Source organism: Rhamphochromis longiceps, linkage group LG5 (assembly GCF_057381845.1).
Source record: "Rhamphochromis longiceps isolate RC_006_pf linkage group LG5, R_longiceps_female_GT1.1, whole genome shotgun sequence".
Classification (NCBI taxonomy): domain Eukaryota; kingdom Metazoa; phylum Chordata; class Actinopteri; order Cichliformes; family Cichlidae; genus Rhamphochromis; species Rhamphochromis longiceps.
In genome coordinates, this window is record NC_140561.1 from 16,999,199 (window position 1) to 17,021,591 (window position 22,393).

Sequence of the window (22,393 nt, forward strand, 5' to 3'; positions counted from 1 at the left end):
ACTTTTTGGTATAAACTCAACTCGTCGTGTTTGGAGCAAGAAGAATACTGAGTTGCATCCCAAGAACACCATACCTACTGTGAAGCATGGGGGTGGAAACATCATGCTATGGGGCTGTTTTTCTGCCAAGGGGACAGGACGACTGATCCGTGTTAAGGACAGAATGAATGGGGCCATGTATCGTGAGATTTTGAGCCAAAACCTCCTTCCATCAGTGAGAACTTTGAAGATGAAACGAGGCTGGGTCTTCCAACATGATCCAAAACACACCGCCCGGGCAACAAAGGAGTGGCTCCGTAAGAAGCATTTGAAAGTCCTGGAGTGGCCTAGCCAGTCTCCAGACCTCAGCCCCATAGAAAATCTGTGGCGGGAGTTGAAAGTCCGTGTTGCTCGGCGACAGCCCCAAAACATCACTGCTCTCGAGAAGATCTGCATGGAGGAATGGGCCAAAATACCAGCTACTGTGTGTGCAAACCTGGTAAAGACCTATAGTAAACGTTTGACCTCTGTTATTGCCAACAAAGGTTATGTTACAAAGTATTGAGTTGTATTTTTGTTATTGACCAAATACTTATTTTCCACCCTGATTTACGAATAAATTCTTTACAAATCCTACCATGTGGATTCATGGATTTTTTTTTTTTTCACATTCTGTCTCTCACAGTTGAAGTGTACCTCTGGTGCAAATTACTGACCTCTGTCATCATTTTAGGTGGGGGAACTTGCACAATCGGTGGCTGACTAAATACTTTTTTGCCCCACTGTACATGATGGAAAGTTTGACATATCAAAAAAGAACTGATACACTTGTGTGGACGTGAATGTAACGGGATGCTTGAATGCAGAAGATTAAACAGGCATGTGTTAAAAACAAGCAGAAGCAGGGCAAATGTCAGTCACATGTGACGTGTTGTTCTCTTCTCTGGAAAGGAACATCTTTTTTTTGTAAATAGCCTTACTAAACTAGGACAGTTTCATTTTAAGGTTGGGCAATCAAGAAAAACTCACCAGAGAAAACAAACTGACAAAGCAGGTTTAAAGTCCAGTTTGTTTACTGCAGGCATTCAGTTTGATTTGACCACGTATGCATGTGGTATGATTGTCACCCATGCTCAAAACCGTTCTCCAACGCTTCCTCAATAACAAGTTAAGTAATCAAATAAATATGTGAGCAGACGTGTGTCACCACTTCTACAATGTAGTCACAAACTAGAAAAAAGTTATGAATGTAATGCTCTGTATAAGGTTATTGAGGGCTGTGTGAGTGCAACCTAGCAGGGGAATGAGGATGGGGTCAATCATTTAGATTGTGTTAGTATACTTCTGAGCTCCTAATTTCTTTTTAGACCTTCATTATATGTTTGAATTTCTGTTTACTTATAGCCTTAGTCTCATCTATGTTCTTTGTCATGCTGTCTGTGTATTCAGTTTGTTTGCTTGCGTGAGCTCCCCTTTGTGGCTTCACCTGTTGGAAGTCAGCCAAAATAAATGGCTCACTTCTTGTTAATTTTGACTGCCTCCTACATCATGTATTTCGGTGTCTTTAAAAGATTTACAGTCCACAGGGTCTGTGTGATTGTTGCACAATAACTGCAGCCCTTAGTGTACAGTCACCTGTGGATCCCTGAGCACTCAATGCAGAGCAGCACTCCCAGGTTGATAGAAGCCCAGCAGGGAGCCGTTTGGCCACAGTCACTGCACAGCTCATTGCCTGGCAGGCTCTGCACCCGCTGGAGGAGGCTTTCTCCTCCTCCCCGAACTCCCTTATCAGCCCTCTCTCCTCTCTCTCTGGGTTCACTGGCAGAGTCAATGCTGCTGGTGGAGGGTGAGGCAGTCCGGTCCAATCGCTGTGAAGATGGAGTTACAAGTTAGCGATGGAGACTTGATCAAATCTAAGGAAAAATAAAGGCTTGCATTACAGGATTGTGTAAGTGTTATTGTATTGGGTTATGTGTTTGTTTTCACCTCGATGTAATAGTTGTCGGTGATGTCCTTGTAAGCAGAAGCGATGCTTGCCTGGACAGCCTGGATCCATGCCTGCCTCAGCTTCTCAGACTCAGCCTGCAGCATGCAGCTCCTAAAGGTTTATAGAAACTAGTTATAAACATCTTTATCTGTTTAATATTTTAGCTTAAGTCTGTTGCAATCTGAAAAAAAATAAAGTTGAGCTTATTCTGGAGTGAAATACACACACTTACTTAGTGGGTGAAACCACCTCAAAGCAGAACCGCCTCTCATTATCTTCACATGGTTTGACTGAGCACAACCTCAAATCCTCAACAACCACTGTCAAAGAATCCTGCCATTGAAAAAGGGGAGTGCCAGAAAAACAAAGCTTAGTGACAGGATCGACAGGAAAGACAAGACACTGGTTGACCTGCTATTATACAAATGGTGGCAAATAGAATTCAGAACTCTAAACTGTGTAGGTTAGCTAGAGTGGTGACAAAATCCTAGCATAAGGACCCCAAAACGGTAGATTTACATTTACAAAATTAGAGTGTACCTTGAGTTTCTTTTGGTAGACCAGCTGGCTGTTTTGTATAGAAAACCACCGCCTGGAGGGGGTTGAAGGTATGAAATCAGATTGTTAGAGTGACAGAGATAGGCTGACTCAAATGCTGAAGTCTACTTTCAGTACTGAACCAATGGAATGAAATCGACTAACTTAGTAGAGCTCAACAAAGCACATTCCTTCTTCAGTTATTCTACATAGAAATCTGAGAGCTCACAGGCAATAAAGTTAGAAAGATGAGCTTTTTACCCCCATCTTGTCACATTAGTGTATTTTCCATATGAACAGGTTATGGCTGATTTGTAAGCTAACCTCGATTCTATTTTGTTATATATCGTAACTTTCCATTTTACCTATTCCAGGTCTTGAATGCATTGCTGGCCCTCTTAAAGAGGTAGCCCTCCATAACCACACCATTGGGTGCATCCACATTGAATTCCAGCTTAGGGTCATCATAGGAAAAATCCTGTGAAGAGAACATATGAAGTAATTATTTGTGTGAAACAATGAGCGTAAAGTCCACAACAAATGTCTGCGTAACCTTATCGCGGGCTCATACAATAGCCGTGCCTCCTCAATAATCAGTGTCCTCTCTACAACACGATTAGTTTACATTTAAAGATTGTGTCAGGATTTCTCGACCATTCAGCTAAACCTTTTGTACCTATTTGTATATCTAAGATTAGCCAAGAAGGGTCTCTAAAGTCAGATGCCACCTGTTCAGCGAAGTGAAGAACAAAAGCACACAGATTGTGAAATGAGAGCCGAGGCTCAGGTTTGCTTATCTTAGGTGACACTTTGATCTGAGGGAGTACTAAACATATGGCAGACTAGTAGGCACACATACTTTCTACTCAGGGAAACCCTGTAATTTTCCACTTTCCTTTAGCTTTGTTAAAAGCATAAAAGCCTTTTCACTGATTCCTTGCCACAAAGTCACCTCCCATTCACTGAAACGAACGGATTCAGACATAAGATAAGTAGGTGAACTGCCATGTGACACGGAGGTACTATAATAACACAAAATTCTTCAGCAACAATTCTTCCAAAACATGCAGGCCCTAGAAAGCAAAAACATGATGTGATGTGGTACAACAGCTTGGTTCTCCACCGGCCAAACACCTGGAGGTGTTTCCAAGTGATTCAAGAGCCACTTATGCGCAACATTTGCTGGAGAGCAGCAGGCTAGTTGTAGGCTCTCCAACTGGGCGTTTTTGCACCAACTTTACAGAATAAAAGACAGAAGAACATTTGGAGGAACACCCGTGTTGGCATTTCCCTTAACTCCAGTTTTCCCTCATGCAGCTAATTGTTGCATTTTAAACTTTTAAACCTGTTGTCTGTTCACCAATGGAAAAAGGAACACAGCGTACAAGAGTCGAACAGAAGCTCTCATCAAAACTTCAGGTTAAATAAATAAATAAAAGCTCACCAGCGTGTAGCTCAGCATGCCAAGTATCTTCATCTTTATCACATTGACATCCAGCAGCATTACGATGTCGACAGGAAAATAAAAGCTTAAATTCATAAATAAATGATGATAAAGGAGACAAATGTGCTCCTCATGCGAGTCCAGACACACACTGTCAAAGAGGAACAGCGACAGGCTCGTGCCGCTCCTCCGGCCGCGTGGACCCGGCGCGGGCGCACATTAGCATACAGCTGTCACCGTGTCCTCGCGCCCCGCGGGGATGACCCCTGCAGCGCCTGCTGAAGATCAAACGTTTCATTTTCCTGCTGCATGTGAGGCCCTAAACGTAGCCATACCTCATCCCCGCCCCACCCGCGATTTAAGGCTGCCCTTTCAGCGTCTTCTGTGGGAGTTAGTTTTCCATCTGTCTGCAGCTCTAAAACTTTTTCCTGCTTAATCAAGCTGACATTATTGCTCCCCAAACACCAGCCCGGAGCACCCTCTTCCCACCTTAAATCAGCCGGGACCGCGCAAGAATGCAGCGACTAGCCCAAAGGCGCTGGAGGCTGCATAGCGCCACTGAGCCAAACTGCCCTATTAAGTCACTGTGAACCCCGCAGCTGAATTCTACTGATACGCTTCAATTATAAGTTACACTAATTGATACAATTTAGTAATGAAAAACTTAAACACACATAAGCTTCTGCTGCTGGGGGCTTCCCATGATGCACTTGGTCACTCTGTCTTTTAACTACAGCATTTAATCATTAGCAATTCTTAAACTCTGACTCTCCAGTAGTTTGCCTTTTGTGCTGCCTCCCTCTGTGCTCTTCTCTTTCCTCTCACACCCAACCAGTCCCTGCTCCTGTGGTTCCATCAGTGGTTTCTTCCTGCTAAAAGGGAGCTTTTCCTTCCCAAGGTCGCCAAGTACTTGCTCATGGGGAATGTGTGATTGTTCTTTCTAATATTTTAGGGTTTTTACCTTACAGTATAATCTGAATTGAATCACTGATAAGTTATTGCAGTGCAAGCTCAGTTTTATTATTACATTCACAGTAGTTTAGTGATTCTGCAGCAATTGCGGCACCCAGCATGACTTAGGAGGACACTGAGCCCATGGGCCTGTGCTGGTCAGACTTTGTATGTTACTCCACGTGTCTCTTTGAAGACTAAAAAGAGCTCATTCATCAGCTTTTGCATTTAGTTTTAAATCATAAAACAACAGGAAATGTGCTGAGGATAATGGGTAATGCAAGAATGTAGCGCACAAGTAGCCCAAAGACGCATCGAGCTGCATAATGGCACTGAGTCAAACAGTGGGCCCAAAACATAGCAGTGAGGCTGTATGAGACATGTTGAACCAGTTCCATATGTATATGTATATTACAAATACAAGTATTTGCATATAGTGAATTCCAGGTAAAGCCCTTTAATAAGGCACCCACTGAAGTGGAACGGCACCTGTCTAACAACAATTCCTACAAAGAAGTTTTTACTTTTTTTTTAAAGGTGCCAAGCCTGAGCAGTCGCTATACAAACTGAAGATGTGCAATAACAATAACAACACAGCTCTTTTCCCCCCTAAAAGCACCTTTTGTTTGGAAGCACTGCAGCTGTCACAAGTCACAAGTGTTACGAGTCAAAAGGAAGCCCTTAATTCTAACACACAGAATAATGCGTAGCTTTATACAAATATTTATGCCCCCTCCTGTCTTACAACCTTCAATTAGCCAGGACTGTTCAAGAATGCAGTGCACAAGTAGCTTAAAGGAACAGGAGGCTGCATAACAAAAGAGACCCTGAACATGCAATTTTGGCAACATACCAGTAAGGCTGTGTAAGACATGTTGAAACATTTCCATACATTTGGAGGTAAACTGCATGTGATAATTTGCATATAGTGAATAACATTCCAGGCAATTGTCTTCATGTTAAGTAATAACACATCACACCACAGACACGCAACGCACACTGAGCTGAAACAACACCTGTGTAACGCAGCTCCTACAGAAAAGTACTGCTTTTACAGGTGCCCAGCCTGAGCAGTCACTAGATAAACGAAGTCTGAAGATATGTTTTTTTTAACTGCCTTTTCTGTCAGGAAGGTTGTGAGCCTGTTTGGGACCATCAACCACAGGGACACCTCGGCAGTTGTCACCAGTCAGCAGAAAATTATTACGAAAAAATACCTCATCCTAATACGCTGCAAGCAAACATGTGTTACAAATGGATATAGTTTGGGCAATTTATTGATAAAGGCGGTTAAGGAAATGTTTAGTAAACACCCTAGTTTTTTTCTGGTGTTTTTGCGTTTGCTTGATTTAAAAATGTTGTACAGTTAAAAGTGGTGACAATGAAGGAGGAGAGAGTTGAGGCCCTGGTTCCCCAGGGAGCCACAATGATGTTCTGCACACACACAAAAAAGAGCTGCTGTGAAAGAAAGGCACGAGGGAGCGTGTGATCTGTGCAGGAGGACGGGCTGAGATGGGGAGGGAGCCGCCGGGGCAATCAAAGGAAGCGCGAGGTAATGAAGAAGAACCCACTGTGTAAGTATGCAATGGCTAAAATGGTCTCTCACTCATCACCTGATTACTGTTTCTGCTTCATCCTAATGCCAACAATGCCCCTTTCACATAACCCCACACTAATATATTTATCTGTGCTCATCCCTTATTAACTTCTCTGCAAATAAAGCAGGCAGGCTTAACTACTTCCATGAATCGGTCTTATTTTTACCCTGAGTGCTGAAGTTACTGTTAATAAAGAATGCATTGCATCTATAATTCACAGCTTCTGCCGTCTCATAGCGCCCCTTCCCACACTACTACATTTGCATATGGAAGGAATATCAGAAACAACAGACGTCAGTGTTCAGTGGGGAAAAATTAATTGAAATGGCTCGTGGCAGTGTTTTCTCTTTAAATTCTTGATGCAGTGATGCTTTTTCTGTCTTCGTGTAACTACAGGTTTTTTTCTTGATAAAAGCACTTCCTGAGAAAGACCAGACATCTGATTTGAAAGAGCTTTGAGTTTTTCCCTCTTTGAGAGAGACGGCCTCCGTCATCTGTCTCGCCCTGTTGTCTGGATCTTTCACTTTTTTTCTCTCTTCATCTTTTTCCATTGCTTGCCTTCACATTCAAGACCCGGCTGTGCATCTTAATGCCATCTGTTGACTTTGGCTGTAAGCTGGCAGTTGTAACTTTAGGTTTTCTGACCTGTCAGAATGAGGATTGGTTCTGCAAAGACACCAAAAAGGCAGAGCTGGCTCCAAAAAACAGTGCTGGCACTGTGTTGGTGATAGACAGATGTTTGATCATCAGATCATCACCACTTCGCTTTGATATTTTTACACACAGACTGTAATGATTTATTTAACAATTGAATATAATAATCTGTGTTGTTTTGGTGACTTATTTTAGAGTCTTACACTCTTATAAAAACTGTTTAAGAGGAAGTCTGTGCTAGAAATTTCAAGAAGGGCACGCACATCGGTGTGACACGCGTCAGCGCCTTCAGACAAATACTGACGTTAACGTCTCTCCCACGCAAACACAGTCTCGCTTTATGCTTACAAAAAGGCACACTGATTTATGCATCAGTCGAGCTGGTGAAACAACTACTACCACTGCTACACATACACAATGACTGGTAGACAAAGATCTTCTGGGGCAGGAAAATTTACAGGTTTTCAGGAAAGTGAGATTACTTTCATTTTATTTTTAATTTCCAGACAATGTGCCCTTGAGAGCTAGAGTACAAACTTCAAGGATCAGCTGAAAACCTATACCAGTCGACACAAGAAACCTGACACCTAGAGCCAAACAGGCCCGGTCAAAATACGGGCTAACAATTGCAAAGCAGGTCTGTGTTTCTTGAACCGTCCATTACTGCAATGTTCCACACATTTTTTTCTTTTAAAACCCAAATCAAAAAAAAAAATTAACATATATGTGGTTCATTTTAACCAGTAAGCCAAGGTTAAGGTACAGACGAGAGAAAAAAAACAAAAAACAAACTCACCTGCATCAGAGTCTGTGAGGAAGAGGCCAAGCAAGGACACAGCGAAGAGAGAGAGTGAGAGAGGGGGAAGAAATGCATTAGAGGAGGAACATGACTGCGTTAATTTCACCAGAACAAACTAAATAAGAATAAATATGTGCAACTGATGAGTGTCACAAGCGGGCGACATCAGAGAGCTCCTGAGAAATACACATAAAACAGCTGTTCTTGATCTACTACAGCATGTTACACGTGAAGCGTTATTTTTCTAAAACCATCAGAAATGAAGCCCAGTGGCACAATTCAATGCACGTTTTATGGATTAAAAAGGACGAGTTGCTGAAAGGTCATTAATCCATGCACAAAGCTGTTCGTCGAGTCTGGCAGGATGCCTTCCCTGGGCAACTAAATTGACCGGAGGGAAGGGCCTCTGGCAGAAAAACAGGCATGCTTTTGGCATTTCTTCTGGCAACAGATGGATGATTTTTTTTATGCATCTGTGCATGTGTGTGGCTACTGCGGGGGTGGGGATGGTTAAAGAGTTGCTTTTCTTCCAGCGGAGTGAGCCGTGCATGTTTAGGGGACTTGTTCTTACTGTAATCCTGAACGCAAAACGCAGAATGCCGTCTATCAGTGTCTCGCAAACCTTAGACAGTAAACAGGACAGTGGCATTTACTAAACAAACATAAATAGTTCAAGGCTTTGTTTTCCTCATGAAGGCATCTGTGGTCTCTGTAAGATCTGTTTCGCTTTGTTATTTTAATGCTGCCAGTTACATACCACTTTTCACTCCGGTGTTTTATTGAACTTCTACTGAATTAGGTGGTGACTGTCATGCTAAATGACAAAAAGAAATTCCTTTCAGCAACCTTTAAGGAAACATATCTAACATTCTGGTCAGCATAGACAATATCTGATGAGCACTTCAGATTTCACTATCAGTGCAAGTCCTCCTATGCTGCTACAGGAGAATCTGCACAGACCTGTGCAGTGGCTGCAAAAAGAGAAGCTGGAAATAGTCGTGAAAAGGCTAAGCTTTAGTATTTATGAAAATACAGATGATGTAGAGTCTCCACGCATTCTGTTTATTTTGTATTCTGATCTATTAGCATCATTACGAATGATCTCTCTCCAGTAGTTTGTTTCTTGTCTCATCACCCTCAAGCGGTCTCGGTGGATGGCTGCTTGTCCCTGAGTCGGTGTATCTAACATCCCTGTGCTGGTGTTGCTCCTATTTCATCATAATGATGCTGGTCCAGGGAAAAGTAAGCATAAGAAGTGGACGGTAAGGTTGCCCTAGTTTTCCTTGGAAGAAAACGACACAGGGATGAACTGTTATGGCAATGTGGGCTCAAAGATAAGAGCTGTGATGGTGTCTCACTCTCTGCTGGATGAGGGCGTGTTTGTGCTCCAGCTCCCTCTTCTCCACAGCCGAGTCAATGACCAGCTGATCTAGCTGCATAGAAGACAAGATCACATATGCAGCAGGAGCAGTGAGTGAAAAATAAAATATGTTTGTAAAATTAAAGGACAATGAAACTAGAAATCACATGGTATGGTTTCGTTATTATGTTTTAGGTTTGCTTGTTTTGTTTACCTGTGCAGCCAGTTTTTTCATATAGGGGTCAATCTCATCCAAGATGTTAAAGCCTTGTTGGAACAAAGTATACTGGGCTCGCATGAATGACAGCATCTGTAGCAGACAAAGGAAGTCAAATGACAAAGTTAAAACACACTGCACAGGTATACATATATGTTGTATATGTATAATTATGTGACGATACAGATGGATCCGAGTCACTCACTGCATCCAGGATTTCAAACTTCTTCTTGGCTTGAAGCACATTAATCTGCCAGAAACGAAGAGAAAAAGAAAATTCTACATTTTAGACGTACAGGAGAGATCTGAGAGCAGATCAAGAGTCTGTGCATGGGTTCAACAGAAGTTGACTCACAGTGCCACCTATTGGAAAACACTAGTAATAACAAGTAGAGTCTATGTTCTGTGTGCCTCACCTGTAGCACATAGTCCAGGGCCAGGTGCCGAAAAGCTTTGCGGCTGAGGATGAGAGCCTGCGTCGCCTCCTCCGCCTCATGCACCTTGTTCCTGGGTGCCTGCGCGTTCTTCACCTGCGCCAGCTCCATGTCCTCACGCACTCGATCAAACTGCTTCTTGGTATCCTTGAACTTCCGTATATCCCTGGTACAAGCACCATGAAGCACAAAGGTAAGAATTCACAGATTTTTGGCCAAATCAGAAACGGTGAGATCGAAATTCTTAATTTCTGTTATTATTGGGAGATTTCTGCATGTGAGTACAAAAATGCACACTTAACACAACAATTAAGGGACTAGATAGAAATCTTAAAACATGAAGTTACTTATAAAAACAGACATCTAGTCTTCATATAGCTAGTGGTTTAACATCTTGTTCACTTGTCCTCACCTCTCTTAAGTGCTTAAATCTACTCAAATGTGATGTGATACTCACTCTTTAATGAAGGTGTGAAGCTGCTGTTTGATGGACCTCTGAGCCTGGTCAAACAAAATCTGCGAGCAGATGGAAGGAAGAGATATCATGTGAGATACAGTGCACAGCAGTTAAAGAGCAAGCAATGAATACAGCTGAAAATCTGTAGTTCTCCGATCTGGGCACAAGATGGCATTATGATCCCTTTCATGTGACTACTTTAACGGCTTCAGCCACAAGCAGAGAGGAGCTGAAGGAAATGAGAAAAGCGAGCACACACGTGAACACACTCAGCTACCGCCTCAGTAGATTTTTAGCAATATTTGAGCCCACATTTTACTTCCTGTTAAGTATGGGATTCCATTTCCTGACTGTCTCATGCTCTCTTTCCTCCACTTCTCATGCATTTTAACCAACTCTTCTCTCCACTATAGGAAGTGAGTTTATTTCCATTTTTATATTCCAGCCACTGCTGTTGATATTATCCTAGACTATATTAAGGAAACCGTGTGCCTTGTTGATTTATCTTTGTGCAACACACGTGCACACAAGCTCACGCAGACGCAGAGACTTACAGTAATTGCTTTATAATCACGCGCATGCGGACAGTGTACACAACAATCACTTTTGGTATCCTATGGATTAAACTTTCTATAGCAATCCCTAGTTTGCAAGCATACACATTGAGGATTATGGGCTTAGTGTACATGTAAGCCTCCAACCACATGACATCTCTGCAGGGCCTGATAACACACGGCGGATGAGACTCCGATTTTTTGCTTGAGGTGGCTTGTCATTCTGCAAATGTAGAGCACGCTCAGTGTGGAAATTTGAAGTGGACAACGTCAAGCAATAGAATGATTTATTCCTTCATAAGCATGTGTGAACTTCCCGCAGAGCCTGTCTTTTAAGTATTGTGCAATGGATTCTTAAAATAAGGAGGAAAGACTTTGCAACTCCTCCCATGTCTCCTTTCACTGGAAACACTTCAATCAATGTTTAATTAGTGCAACAATAAATAGCCACAATTAAATGACTACATTATTTTAGTCAGCAGATAATGTATAAAAGTATTACGTTTGTTCTAAGAATGACGAGATATTTTGAGAATATTTACCTTAAACTCAGCTCAACTAACTAAACTGAAATCTAAACTGAAATTAATCTATTATCCTCTAGTTCCCCTCTGTGACTAATAAACAATTTAAAATAAATCATTAAGAAATTGTGAGGAAATAACCCATAATCCCAATAAAATGAAGTATAATCCTTTCACACCATGGATTCATGCTTAAGAAAGCTACTTTCACCTGCTCCCTTATTAACAAGAGGTCATCACTGCGGGGGCGCATGTTTGATTTGGCCGGATGTACGCCGAATGCCCTTTCTGAAGCAATCCCAAAGGGGATTTGTGTCTCCTGCCCTTGACAGAACCAGGGATTGTTTGGAGGTACTACCATGCATTCATCATTAAAATGCTGAAAATGGAAAACTACCTGAGAACATTTTTAATAAATGATGTGTCATCAGACTGCACTGGCACAACGCTGAATTGTGTTGAGCAAAATAGTGACAGTCTCCAAAACGGGGTGTAAGAAATGAAACCCAAAACAATTTCTGTACATCTGATAGAAACTAATCCAAATGTTCCACTCAGGCCTGCACTTGATTATAATGCCTTGGGCTCGACCCAGCCCAACCTACATGATGTCAGCACTCAATTTCCTCATGCAATTCTCTTGAAATTCAGAGATCCTCCGTGTCTCCGTGCCCCAACAGCCATCCCTCTTGTACCTGGGATGGAAAGCCAAAGCTCTTTTTTGCTTGTGGCCAAATAAGAACAGTGATCATCAACAGAAATATATCACAGTATAGAAAATCGCACAATGCTGTCAACAGGTACTCAAATGACAATATTAAAAAAAAAAAAGAAATCTGCTCAGTTTCACTTTTTTAAGCTTCCTAATCTGTTGCTGAGACTGATCCATGTTTGAATGTAAACACATTTGCTTATATAATTTACTGAGAGATCCGTTTTTCTTTTGAATGCCCTTGTTTATGCTCGACAGCTGAAAAGCCTTAGGAACAGGCACTGATTGGTTAAGTAAAGACACTAAGGCTGCTTTTTATTAGGCTAACACATCTCCTTGATTCTCTTTCTCATATCTCTTCCTCACATCATCCTCATCATGATGGATGTGTAAGAGAGATGGCTGTTGGTCCTCTTCTCATATTTCAGGGAACTGAAGCTTCTCCATGAGGGTGACGGCACAGCAAACCGTGGGACTATGTTAGTAGATAAGATGCAGGGAAGTGTAAGTTAGCAAAGAAATGTATCCTTTATTTTTTCCTTCCCTTGTTTATTCACAAAATCTGCTAAACAAACACTCTTTAGAAGGGTGAATGAAGGGAAAGCAAGAAAAAAGGCGTCACAGAGGATGCATTGAGATGGTGTGAAAGGGCAGTGGAAAAGAAACAGCGTTCATAAAATTGGTGCTCTATGTAATATAAGCAAGGACTGCAGACATTACATAACTTGTAATGGATAGAAAGGAAAAGAGTACACCGCGTCTATAAAAAAAAGAGGAAATTATTGGTCTGATGTGGCTAATGGATCCTATGTAATAAGCAGAGATTTGATTTGATTTGACTTTAAAAAGGTGAAGTTGGAGATCATAACAGAACCATGCAACTGAAGAAGATTTATCTAAGAGATAACTCACACTCTGTGGAATAAAAAACAGAAAGCTTCAGATCTGTTACATTTGTGTCTCTTTGTCACTTCCTTTTTTATTCTGTGTTTATTTTCTTCCCCCACTTCCCTTCATTGTCAATACTCTCCTTTGTTCCTAATTTTGTCATGCATGCGTGCATAATGCATAAACATGGACTTGAGTGAGCATCTCAGAATATTACACACTGTCTTATATTGTCATGTCCTAATGATTACTGCTGATTACTTTAAAGTGCTGTAATATCTCTTTCTGCCTTGGGCTTTTTAAACCTGCATCATCATCTCAGCAGTGTGAGAAACCTTTCATAGAGTGAGAAATTTCGAGATCACACTTAGTCATGAGGAGAAATCACTCTGGAGTCATGTGGGGAAAACCTGTGAGCGTGTGAGTGTGCATGTGTGTGTTTATGCATTAACCTGCAATACACATCTGGTCCAGCATGTGGTTTGAATCAGACACACATATGATCACTGGCCAGTGTGGACAGATTCAAAGTCATTGAGTGATTTCACAGTTGAAGTGTTGTGTGTGTGTAAGAGTTGTGCATGCCTGAAAGATGTTAATATGTCAGAAGACCTGGGCTGTACCTCAACCTCTCACCTGTGGCTACAACATACAGTATGTCTGTGCGCGTGTGTGTGCAGATGTGTCTTACCGTGTGGTAATTGACCATTTCTTGGAGGCTTTCGCCACACTTTTCAAGGCATTCCTGTGATGTAGAGTGCACAGTGTAAGCATGGATTTCCATATGAACGTCAAAATCTTTCTCACATAACAACTTATCTATACATGAGTACACATTACACAGGAAACAGAGACCAAATGCCTTCCTAAAAAACTATAAAGTCAGTTTCAGGTCTATATGCTTGCAGGCATGTAAAGTTTTAGTGTAAACGTCTCCTGTTCAAATCAGGTCACCTCTTCCATGCACACAACAACTGGAGGAATGCATGCAGGAATGTCCAAGTCAAAGACAGAGGAGAAGTCAGTTGCTAAGAAGCTGGCACTCAAATATTACTCAGTGAATCTGAACTCCGTGTTGAAGATATCCTTGCTTCTACTCACCGATATCATCTCCTCTTTCTTGCACTGCTGGGACAGGTCTCTGATGCCGTTAACAAAGAGCTTGTTAGCGCTGACATAGGCCCTGCCGGCCTCGATCATCCCGCTGCATAGCTTCACCAACTAATGGGAGGTGTAAAAACATCACTTTAATGCCCCCAAAACAAGAACACTTTCTATTTAAAGACTTTTTATACAATGAGATGTGAGGATATTAATAGTCAAAATGATGACGTAAATCAAACAAAGCCTATAAGAATCTTTTGCTCACATGCTGAATGCAAGAGGATGCTCAAATTTGGAATAATATTAATTTTGGAGGCCAGCGCAGGCCTTACTGAAGCTGCTGTGTCAGGAATCCAACTGAGAAGCATGTATTTATTAAGAAAGTAACTAAATGAGCAAATGAAAAGATGGAAATGAAGAAGATGATCAAAGGCCACTGACTGTATTGCATAACTATGATTAAAGCGGCGTCCCAAATCCCACACACCAACTTACTCACAACTTGGTACATAATAAATAGAGGAAATTTCAAACACTTGCTAATTAGCTCTGTGTTGTGCAACTCTACTGACACATGCAAGGTTGCGTGACTGCAATATTTTCCAAAAGTAGAGTGCAAGCTCTTGCAAAACACACTTGATGGCACTACACAGCATGAAGAGGTCATCATGGCATTCTGAGGTGCCTCAAGGAAAAAAATTGTTAATGTTTATTTATGGCTGGATCACCTTTTTGCTAAGCATTATGACAGAATTGGAAACAATTTAAATCTACTGCTGAAAAAAATAAGAAATAAACATTTTCCTGTGAAATATCTGAAATATACATTGTTGCAAAAAAAAAGCTTAATGCAAGCAATATAAAGACAGATGCAATTAGCAAACTTACTGCTCGTTAATGTTTTTACGGATGTTTTTACTAAAGTTTAAGTTGGCGCTAGAAGGGGAATCTCCAAAGACAAATGTATTCAAGTACCAAATTTCATAGAAATGTGACTAACCTCAGAGCCAAGGCACTAGCGTTGATACAACCTTGATAAGCAGACTTTAGGTATTAAAAAGCTTTGGGAGTCAATACACAACATTGAGAATTAAATAATATAGTATATTGTATAATATAGTATGCAGCCAAAGTCATGTCAGGGTAAACTGAAATTCTAAACAAAATGTAAATTAACAAGCGCAGACAGTAGAATGCCACATCATGACTTTCACTGTGACTGCTTTCCCGTTTTGCAAGTAATATGATAAGGTGCAGAAAGTTACACTGTCATTACCAATGCACTTATGCCGAAACACAACATGTGTGTGTTTGTGTCTGCTGGAAAGGGGTGGGGTTGGGGGTTGCTTAAGAGAGAGTGTAGTAAACCTTTAATTATCACATTTGGTGCAAGCGTTCCCAAGGTTGTCTGTATGTGACTGTGGTTTACTGGGTGGCTGACAGTAAGGGCTGCAGCCGCGTGAACGCTGCTAAAACAGGCTGCTGGGATCAAAAGCATCAGTTGCCAAATGTTCACACTCATGTTCACACAGTATGTTTTCTAAGATGCATAATGCAGTCCAAATTTTAACAGCATTTTTAGGAATCTGTAGAAACTCCAAAGAAGCACGATGCTGCTGCTCCTCCCAGGCTGGTCTGACAACATATATGTCAACAAATTGGTTGATGTAGGGAATGTGATCTCATTGAGTGCAGGCCTGAACCCCCCAGGGGTCTGAGGATGGCCATTAGAGGGACAAGCTGTGTGTCTGGATATAATAAATGAGTTGGAGCCAAAATGCCACATCTGATGCCACACGACAGACCTTGCTGTGTTAATTGACCGAAACAATAACAGTATACTGTATTTGCAGCGTAACTGCAGAATTGCTGAGCAATGAGGTGAAGAATGTGAATTTTAATATTTTAACTAATTAGAAATGTTTCTGAGTACTGTTAGTGTTCTCTCAATAACAGCAACATTTCAGTATTCCAGTTAGCCGACGGACAGCACTAAATGTTTTCACACTTGTCAGAGAGATTCAGCTTTCATCAGTCATGTCCATGTCCTTGCCTGAAAGCCTTTGCTGTCACCACAGATAGCTTCAGGGCAGGGGGAGGACTCCTGCTGAACAGAACAAACCTCCCTGGTGGAAATATATCTCCTCTGACGCTTTTCAGTTTTCAGTGAGGCTGAACTGGAGTTCAGAGTTCATAAGGTCCTGCATTATCAGTTGGTGGCAGGAATGTTTATATGTGTAGAGAGCAAGGGGCTCTATTCACATTACTCCTTAATGATGAACTTTAATATTAAGTAAGTCAAAACCATCTAAATAATAACTTTATTATTTAAACAAACTTAGGTGTTCACACTGAGGTTTGTTAATCCACATTTCATTATGTCTGCAGGCTGTTTGATGTTTGAAGAACTGTCTCAGATTCACCTTCAGAGAGAAGAAGAAAGAAGCTGCAGTAACACAATCTCCCACTCTAAATTCTCTTTGACTTCCACGTCTATTAGTTTATCTGAAGAAGCCTTTCAGCTCACTTCCTCAAGACAGTCATCCGGTCCATCCAGAGTTATCTCTGTAGCTAATTAGGTTTGATACAGCTATAAAATTTATTCCAGTCGTTCCATTTGCCTTTAAACCTTTAACCTCTCACTAATACCATAGAGAACAGAGCCTGATCACAGTGATGCTGATGCGAATGCCTACACTTATGGAGTTACCTTAAGCTTCTTTTTCTAAATTATTCTGTTATATACTATGTGGAGAAAAGTACTGGGCCACATACAGGAGCTGATACATGTTTGGTATTAACATCGGTGTTTGTGCTGATGTTGATGCCAGAGGAGGTTTGAACTCTGCAGATCTTGAGTCAAAAGAGAGCTGGCAACTTTTATGCCTCACACTCGGTGGCCCTACCCTGTAAGTTGATGTGTTCTGCCACTTTTTTGAGTGTCTGTCATCCCTAAAGAGATCAACTTTGCAAGTAATACCACTTACAGCTGATTGTGGAATATCAAGGAGGGAAAATACTTGACTTGTTCCAGTAGTTGCCTCCTATTACAGTACCACACTCAAATACAGTGAACGTCCCATTCTTTCATTGGCTAGCTGATTGATTTTAGACACATGTGGCAATAGAACCGAAAACATCTGAATTCAGAGATTAAGAGGTGCAGTACTTTTGTCCAAATAGTGTATGTTTGCTGGGCTCATTCTGGCAAACAAATATAACTACCTGACTGATAGTACTATGAAATGCTGCATGAGTATGAACTGTAATATATGTATAAAATAAATATACCTCCTAGTTTTGGTCTCTACGGCAGCTTTAAAATTAACACCTCCTGTGTTCAGGCAAATTGCACTTCAGGGCAGAGTGATCCATCCATCCATTTTCTTCTGCTTGACCAATTCATAGTCACAGGGGGACTGGAGCCCATCTTTGTGGGCACCCTGTGACACGCTCACATTCACACCTACAGCTAATTTAGAATCTCCAGTTAACTTAATCCAAGCACATCTTTGGTATGTGGGGAGAAGTCAGAGTACCCGGCGAGTACCCAGGCAGACATGGAGACAACATGCAAAATCCAAACAGAAAGGCCCCAGCCAGCGGGAGGATTCAAACCCAGGACCTTCTTGTTGTCAGGCATAAGCAACAAATGAGATGGAATAAAGTAAAGTGCTTTAATTCATGTCTCATAAATTGTTGTATTAAAAAAAGGGAAATTCAGCGCACACTAATGTAATAAACTGCACTATGTGAGCCTTTTCTACTACTTGCAACCTCGCTGGCATTAATCAGTCTTTTCTCCCTGTAAACGGGCAGCCTCTTGTTCGGTGCATGAACCCACTGCATTTAATTAACTGTCTGCAGTGTTTTCATTATTTAAATAGCTCTGACATTTAAATAACAAGTGTGTGAACTGCAGACATGCAGAGCGAGAAAGACAGCGATACAGAAAACTGATTACAGCGTAGACTCTAAAGTACTACTCATAGAAAACCTCCCCATCTGGTGGCGTTTAGCATTCAAACAAAGCCAATGAATTCCACTAATGCCCTGTTTAAAGTGTTCTAACCACTGAAAGAAATGGACACGTGATTTTTTTCCCTTATGGATCAGCTGACTTTATCTTTTAATGAGAAGCACAGTCCACATGTTAGAAGGATTCATACCTTATCGAGCTTCGCTTCAATTTCTACCACATCTGTCTCCACATCATCAATTCCAGCCCTGTAGAGAGAACACAAAGTCAGGCGGTTACTCAGAAATGATTTTCACTAATGCCATTTCTGAGAAAAGGAGCCACAGCTTAACCTAAAAACAAATATTACAGCCACAATCGGATGATTTAAACTCTTGTTTCAGAGAGATTCTTGGATTAGCGGTAAGCCACATTATCAGAGTGAATAATAAGAAAAAACCCCAAAAAACATATATATCGGTGAAAAGTTTAAACTGGCTGTGGCTCTAAAAGAAAACACCTAAAAGAAACAGAACAGAGGAAGGTCAGATGTGAAGACATGGCTTAAAAATCACAGTGTAAAGCTGTACCATGCTGCAATCGGTCACCATATATCAGTCTCACACACTTAAACATTAATCCTGATAATCAGATTGACAAAGGCATCACTCTGGAAGATTAGTAACCACTGCTGAGCTGTAAAATCAATGAAAAAAGCCAAACTAAATCAATGTAAGATCACATATCGGCCCGCACTTAAGTATGAAAGAGGTGAGGTGATAAAAGAGGCAGCAACAATACAGAGGAGCTTATATTTGGTACCAGCATTTTAGAATTACATGGTATTGGCCCAGATTCATAGGATAATATTTTTCAATTAATACTTTTAATCTCATTTTCCCATGTTCAGTCTTCAAAGATCATCAGGAGCATTTGCGCAGAAGCCAGCGTCCCACCCATCACGTGCTGAAACCATAAATCACAGGAGATGATGACCTCATCATATAATCTCAACCCCACCCGCTCCTTCAACCTTTTTACACCCTGCAGCTGGTTTTATACGTCACAGAAGAGGGAAAAAAGCACCAGCAGCTGCCCAGCTAGTTAATGTGATTAAGGTTTAGGCTTGCTCATGTGTGTTGTACAAGGGATGAAACGCAGTGGGAGGGACAGGACGAGACAGTTTAGTCAGTTAGCAGCTGATCCAGAAAAAAAGCAATCCCAGGATTACTTTCTGGGAATATGCTGGTCCTGAAAGTTCCAAAAAAGCCACGAGCTGCCGATTCTTGACTTGCATCTGTCTTCCACTTGCCCATTTCTTTTTCTCTCACCCACGACCCATTCTGTTTAGACAGACTGAATTTTTCTCTACCACAACATCACACTGACAGAGCATGTGTGCATGTGTGTGGTCTGCAAGATGGCAGGTATTTATCGTTTCACCGAGAGAGCGATGAAAAAAAGGTGTTAGCACAGATCGTTCATTAAGCTGACTTTGTAATTTGTTGCATGTGCTCAGGAATGGTTCAATTTCTGCTTTTTTGTCTTCCAAGCTGTGTGTTTATCCAACAGTATCATCTTCTCAATTAAGTCACTCTGTACTGAACACCACCAATGTCAAGCAGCTGTTCAGTTTAGAGGATAAGCTCATTACAAGGGTGTTGTGTCTCTGGTGGCGTGCGCCTAATAAACATTGACTGGCATTTGATTCAAGGGTGACTCAGATGACATATAATACAGCGGCAGCAGTCGATATGCTATTGATCAAAGCTTTCGAGTTCAGCACAACATCACTTGTGTGTGGCGGGACCGTTGTTTTATGTTACAGGTTTGATGCATGTAGAGGTTTTTGCAGCATGCATTTGGCATGGATGTTTTCTGCATCGATACACATGCCTGTAGGGTTATAATGGTGACGCGCTGAAAATCAGTTCACTGAGAAAGTTGTCAGCTCTGTGAAGGTTAAGTAAATAAACAGCATTAACAAGCTAATTATGTGTGTATGCAAGAGACAGAGAGCAAGCATGTGTGTGTGTTAATGTAGGTTTGTCCTTATTTTTCCCTTTACCACAAGGGATTGTAGTGGAATCAAGTAAGACAGACTTCCATGGACGATTATGGGTAATCCTGCAATGGTGGATGTCTGCATGTTTATGACAGGAAGAACAGACTGATGAAATGTAATGTATAATAATTTTTTTTAAAAGAATAAATAAATTATATATATATATATATATATATATATATATATATATATATATATATATATATATATATATATATATATATATATATATATATATATATATATATATATATATATATATATGTTAGTTTCCAATGTGCGTGTTCAGTTTGTGTAAACAGACAAAGTAGCAAAAACACCCCAAAGTAGCTCCAACAATAATGCAGGCCATTTAGAAGGGGGATGGGCTTATATGCACTGCCAGTTTTAGCAGGGTGTACATGGGCTGACATCACTAGTGAAGGGGGGGCTCACGTGCACTACCACCATGTGCACATCCATCAGCCTCAACTACAACCTACGAGTGTGCTGAGTCTATTCTTGTTCCCCATGCTGTTGGTGTACTGTAGCATGCAGCCTGCACGCTACGTCATCTCACATCTCTTCTCATGCCCCACACACACACACACACACACACACACACACACACACACACACACACACACACACACACACACACACACACACACACACTTCAATGCCCTGAGCTTTCCCTCATGTCTTCCAGACTCAGCTTGTCACACAGCATCGCATTCACATCAGCATCACTTCAAGGACCTGGAGGACAGAAGTAAAGGAATCACGTCTGCTGATAGTAGGCAAGCCCAGACCTAAGAGCTAAAATACCTTAATTAAATGCCTTAATTTAGTAGAAAATAGTATGAAGGCAACACTGTTTTAATGTTGAAACCAAGTAACCAATCTCATTTTGAATTTCAATTAAATTTGCTTTACATCAGAACATGAACTTTACTGTGAGCAGGGTTGTAAATGCATGCATAGCGAGCATTTTTCTCACTGAACGAGCATGCTGTTCTTATAACAGTTTGTTGTATCACATTTTTTATTGTTTACCAGATGACTCATCAAGCCAGGCAGCTGTGGGGACTGAATGGCATACTCCTGTTTTCACTACATATTCACTATTTCATGTGGAGAGTGCACTCCCACCCCTCACTGATACATACAGAAAAGTGTGACTCACCAAATGAATGAGGAGTTGATTACGCACCTGGACAGACACACAAAGACACATGCAAACAAAGATACAAAAACAGAAGACACACATTGACCCAGAAACCCATTAACAACAGGGTTTCATCAGAAGGCTCAAATTAGGCATAAAACCTACAATCTGCCAAATTTACTTCCATTAACATGCAGGTCGTTTCTGCCAACAATGAGCATGAATACATTATCGGGCTTTTACTGCTGTGTGAAGAAAAGCTTACTGATATCTGAAACAACAATCTAAAAGAACATTTTTTTGCCACACACACACAAAAAATAAGAATAAAAAAAGTAGAATGACTGAATGGAGGCATGCCTGTACCAACGTTTCTGATATGAAATTCTGAAATTTTAAAGCTTGGCTGTTTTTGTCCAGATTTATGTCGAGTGCATTAATGGATTTATTTGCATATAAATCTAACTTTGATTGAATTTGATCAGTCACTTTTTCAAATATATATATATATATATATATATATATATATATATATATATATATATAAAAAATGCTGCAAGTAAGGCATTACTATTGCAAAAAAAAATAATTAGCTTACTGTTACTTTCCCATAAGCACGCTGCGTTACTAAACTGTGATTTTGTTTGTCAGTGTCTCATGACAATGACGTACGAGCGTGCGACGCTGTGGTAGTAACAGAAATGTGTAGAACAACAATGGATAATATGGAGTGTGGGAGCAAGTACGACCACCGGCCCCACTCCTCCTAAACAGTTGACAATAGATTTAAGAGCGACAGGAGTCTTTGATTTTATTCCTTTTTTGCTGTGTTTTACTTGCATCTATTTGAAAGAGTGAGCGTAAACACAAAAAATTATTTTATTTTATACACTGGAATACGCAGAAAAAAGGTTTAAATTTTGAACAAATTTCTTCAAGTCAAAGACTGTTGCATATAATTTAATTCTTGCTTGATGCAAAGTGCATAAAGTTAGTGATGAAAACTAATAAAACATTTTTTTAG

The 22,393-nt window shown here is 40.8% G+C and overlaps 1 protein-coding gene across 1 annotated transcript in view; it reads right to left on the bottom strand.

Annotated features, from left to right (window-relative positions):
• The window catches only part of LOC146669531 (arf-GAP with coiled-coil, ANK repeat and PH domain-containing protein 3-like), a 58,068-nt gene that overhangs the window by 11,275 nt on the left and 24,400 nt on the right, over positions 1–22,393 (bottom strand). The window contains exons 2-15 of the mRNA XM_085406178.1: positions 18,369–18,426; positions 14,197–14,316; positions 13,787–13,840; positions 10,418–10,476; positions 9,943–10,126; positions 9,732–9,776; positions 9,524–9,619; positions 9,308–9,382; positions 7,947–7,958; positions 2,869–2,981; positions 2,507–2,558; positions 2,199–2,299; positions 1,966–2,077; positions 1,615–1,847 (exon numbers count right to left, since the gene is read on the bottom strand). Coding sequence (XP_085262304.1) covers positions 1,615–1,847; positions 1,966–2,077; positions 2,199–2,299; positions 2,507–2,558; positions 2,869–2,981; positions 7,947–7,958; positions 9,308–9,382; positions 9,524–9,619; positions 9,732–9,776; positions 9,943–10,126; positions 10,418–10,476; positions 13,787–13,840; positions 14,197–14,316; positions 18,369–18,426 — 1,314 coding nt within the window. The remainder of the gene's footprint in view (positions 1–1,614; positions 1,848–1,965; positions 2,078–2,198; positions 2,300–2,506; positions 2,559–2,868; positions 2,982–7,946; positions 7,959–9,307; positions 9,383–9,523; positions 9,620–9,731; positions 9,777–9,942; positions 10,127–10,417; positions 10,477–13,786; positions 13,841–14,196; positions 14,317–18,368; positions 18,427–22,393) is intronic.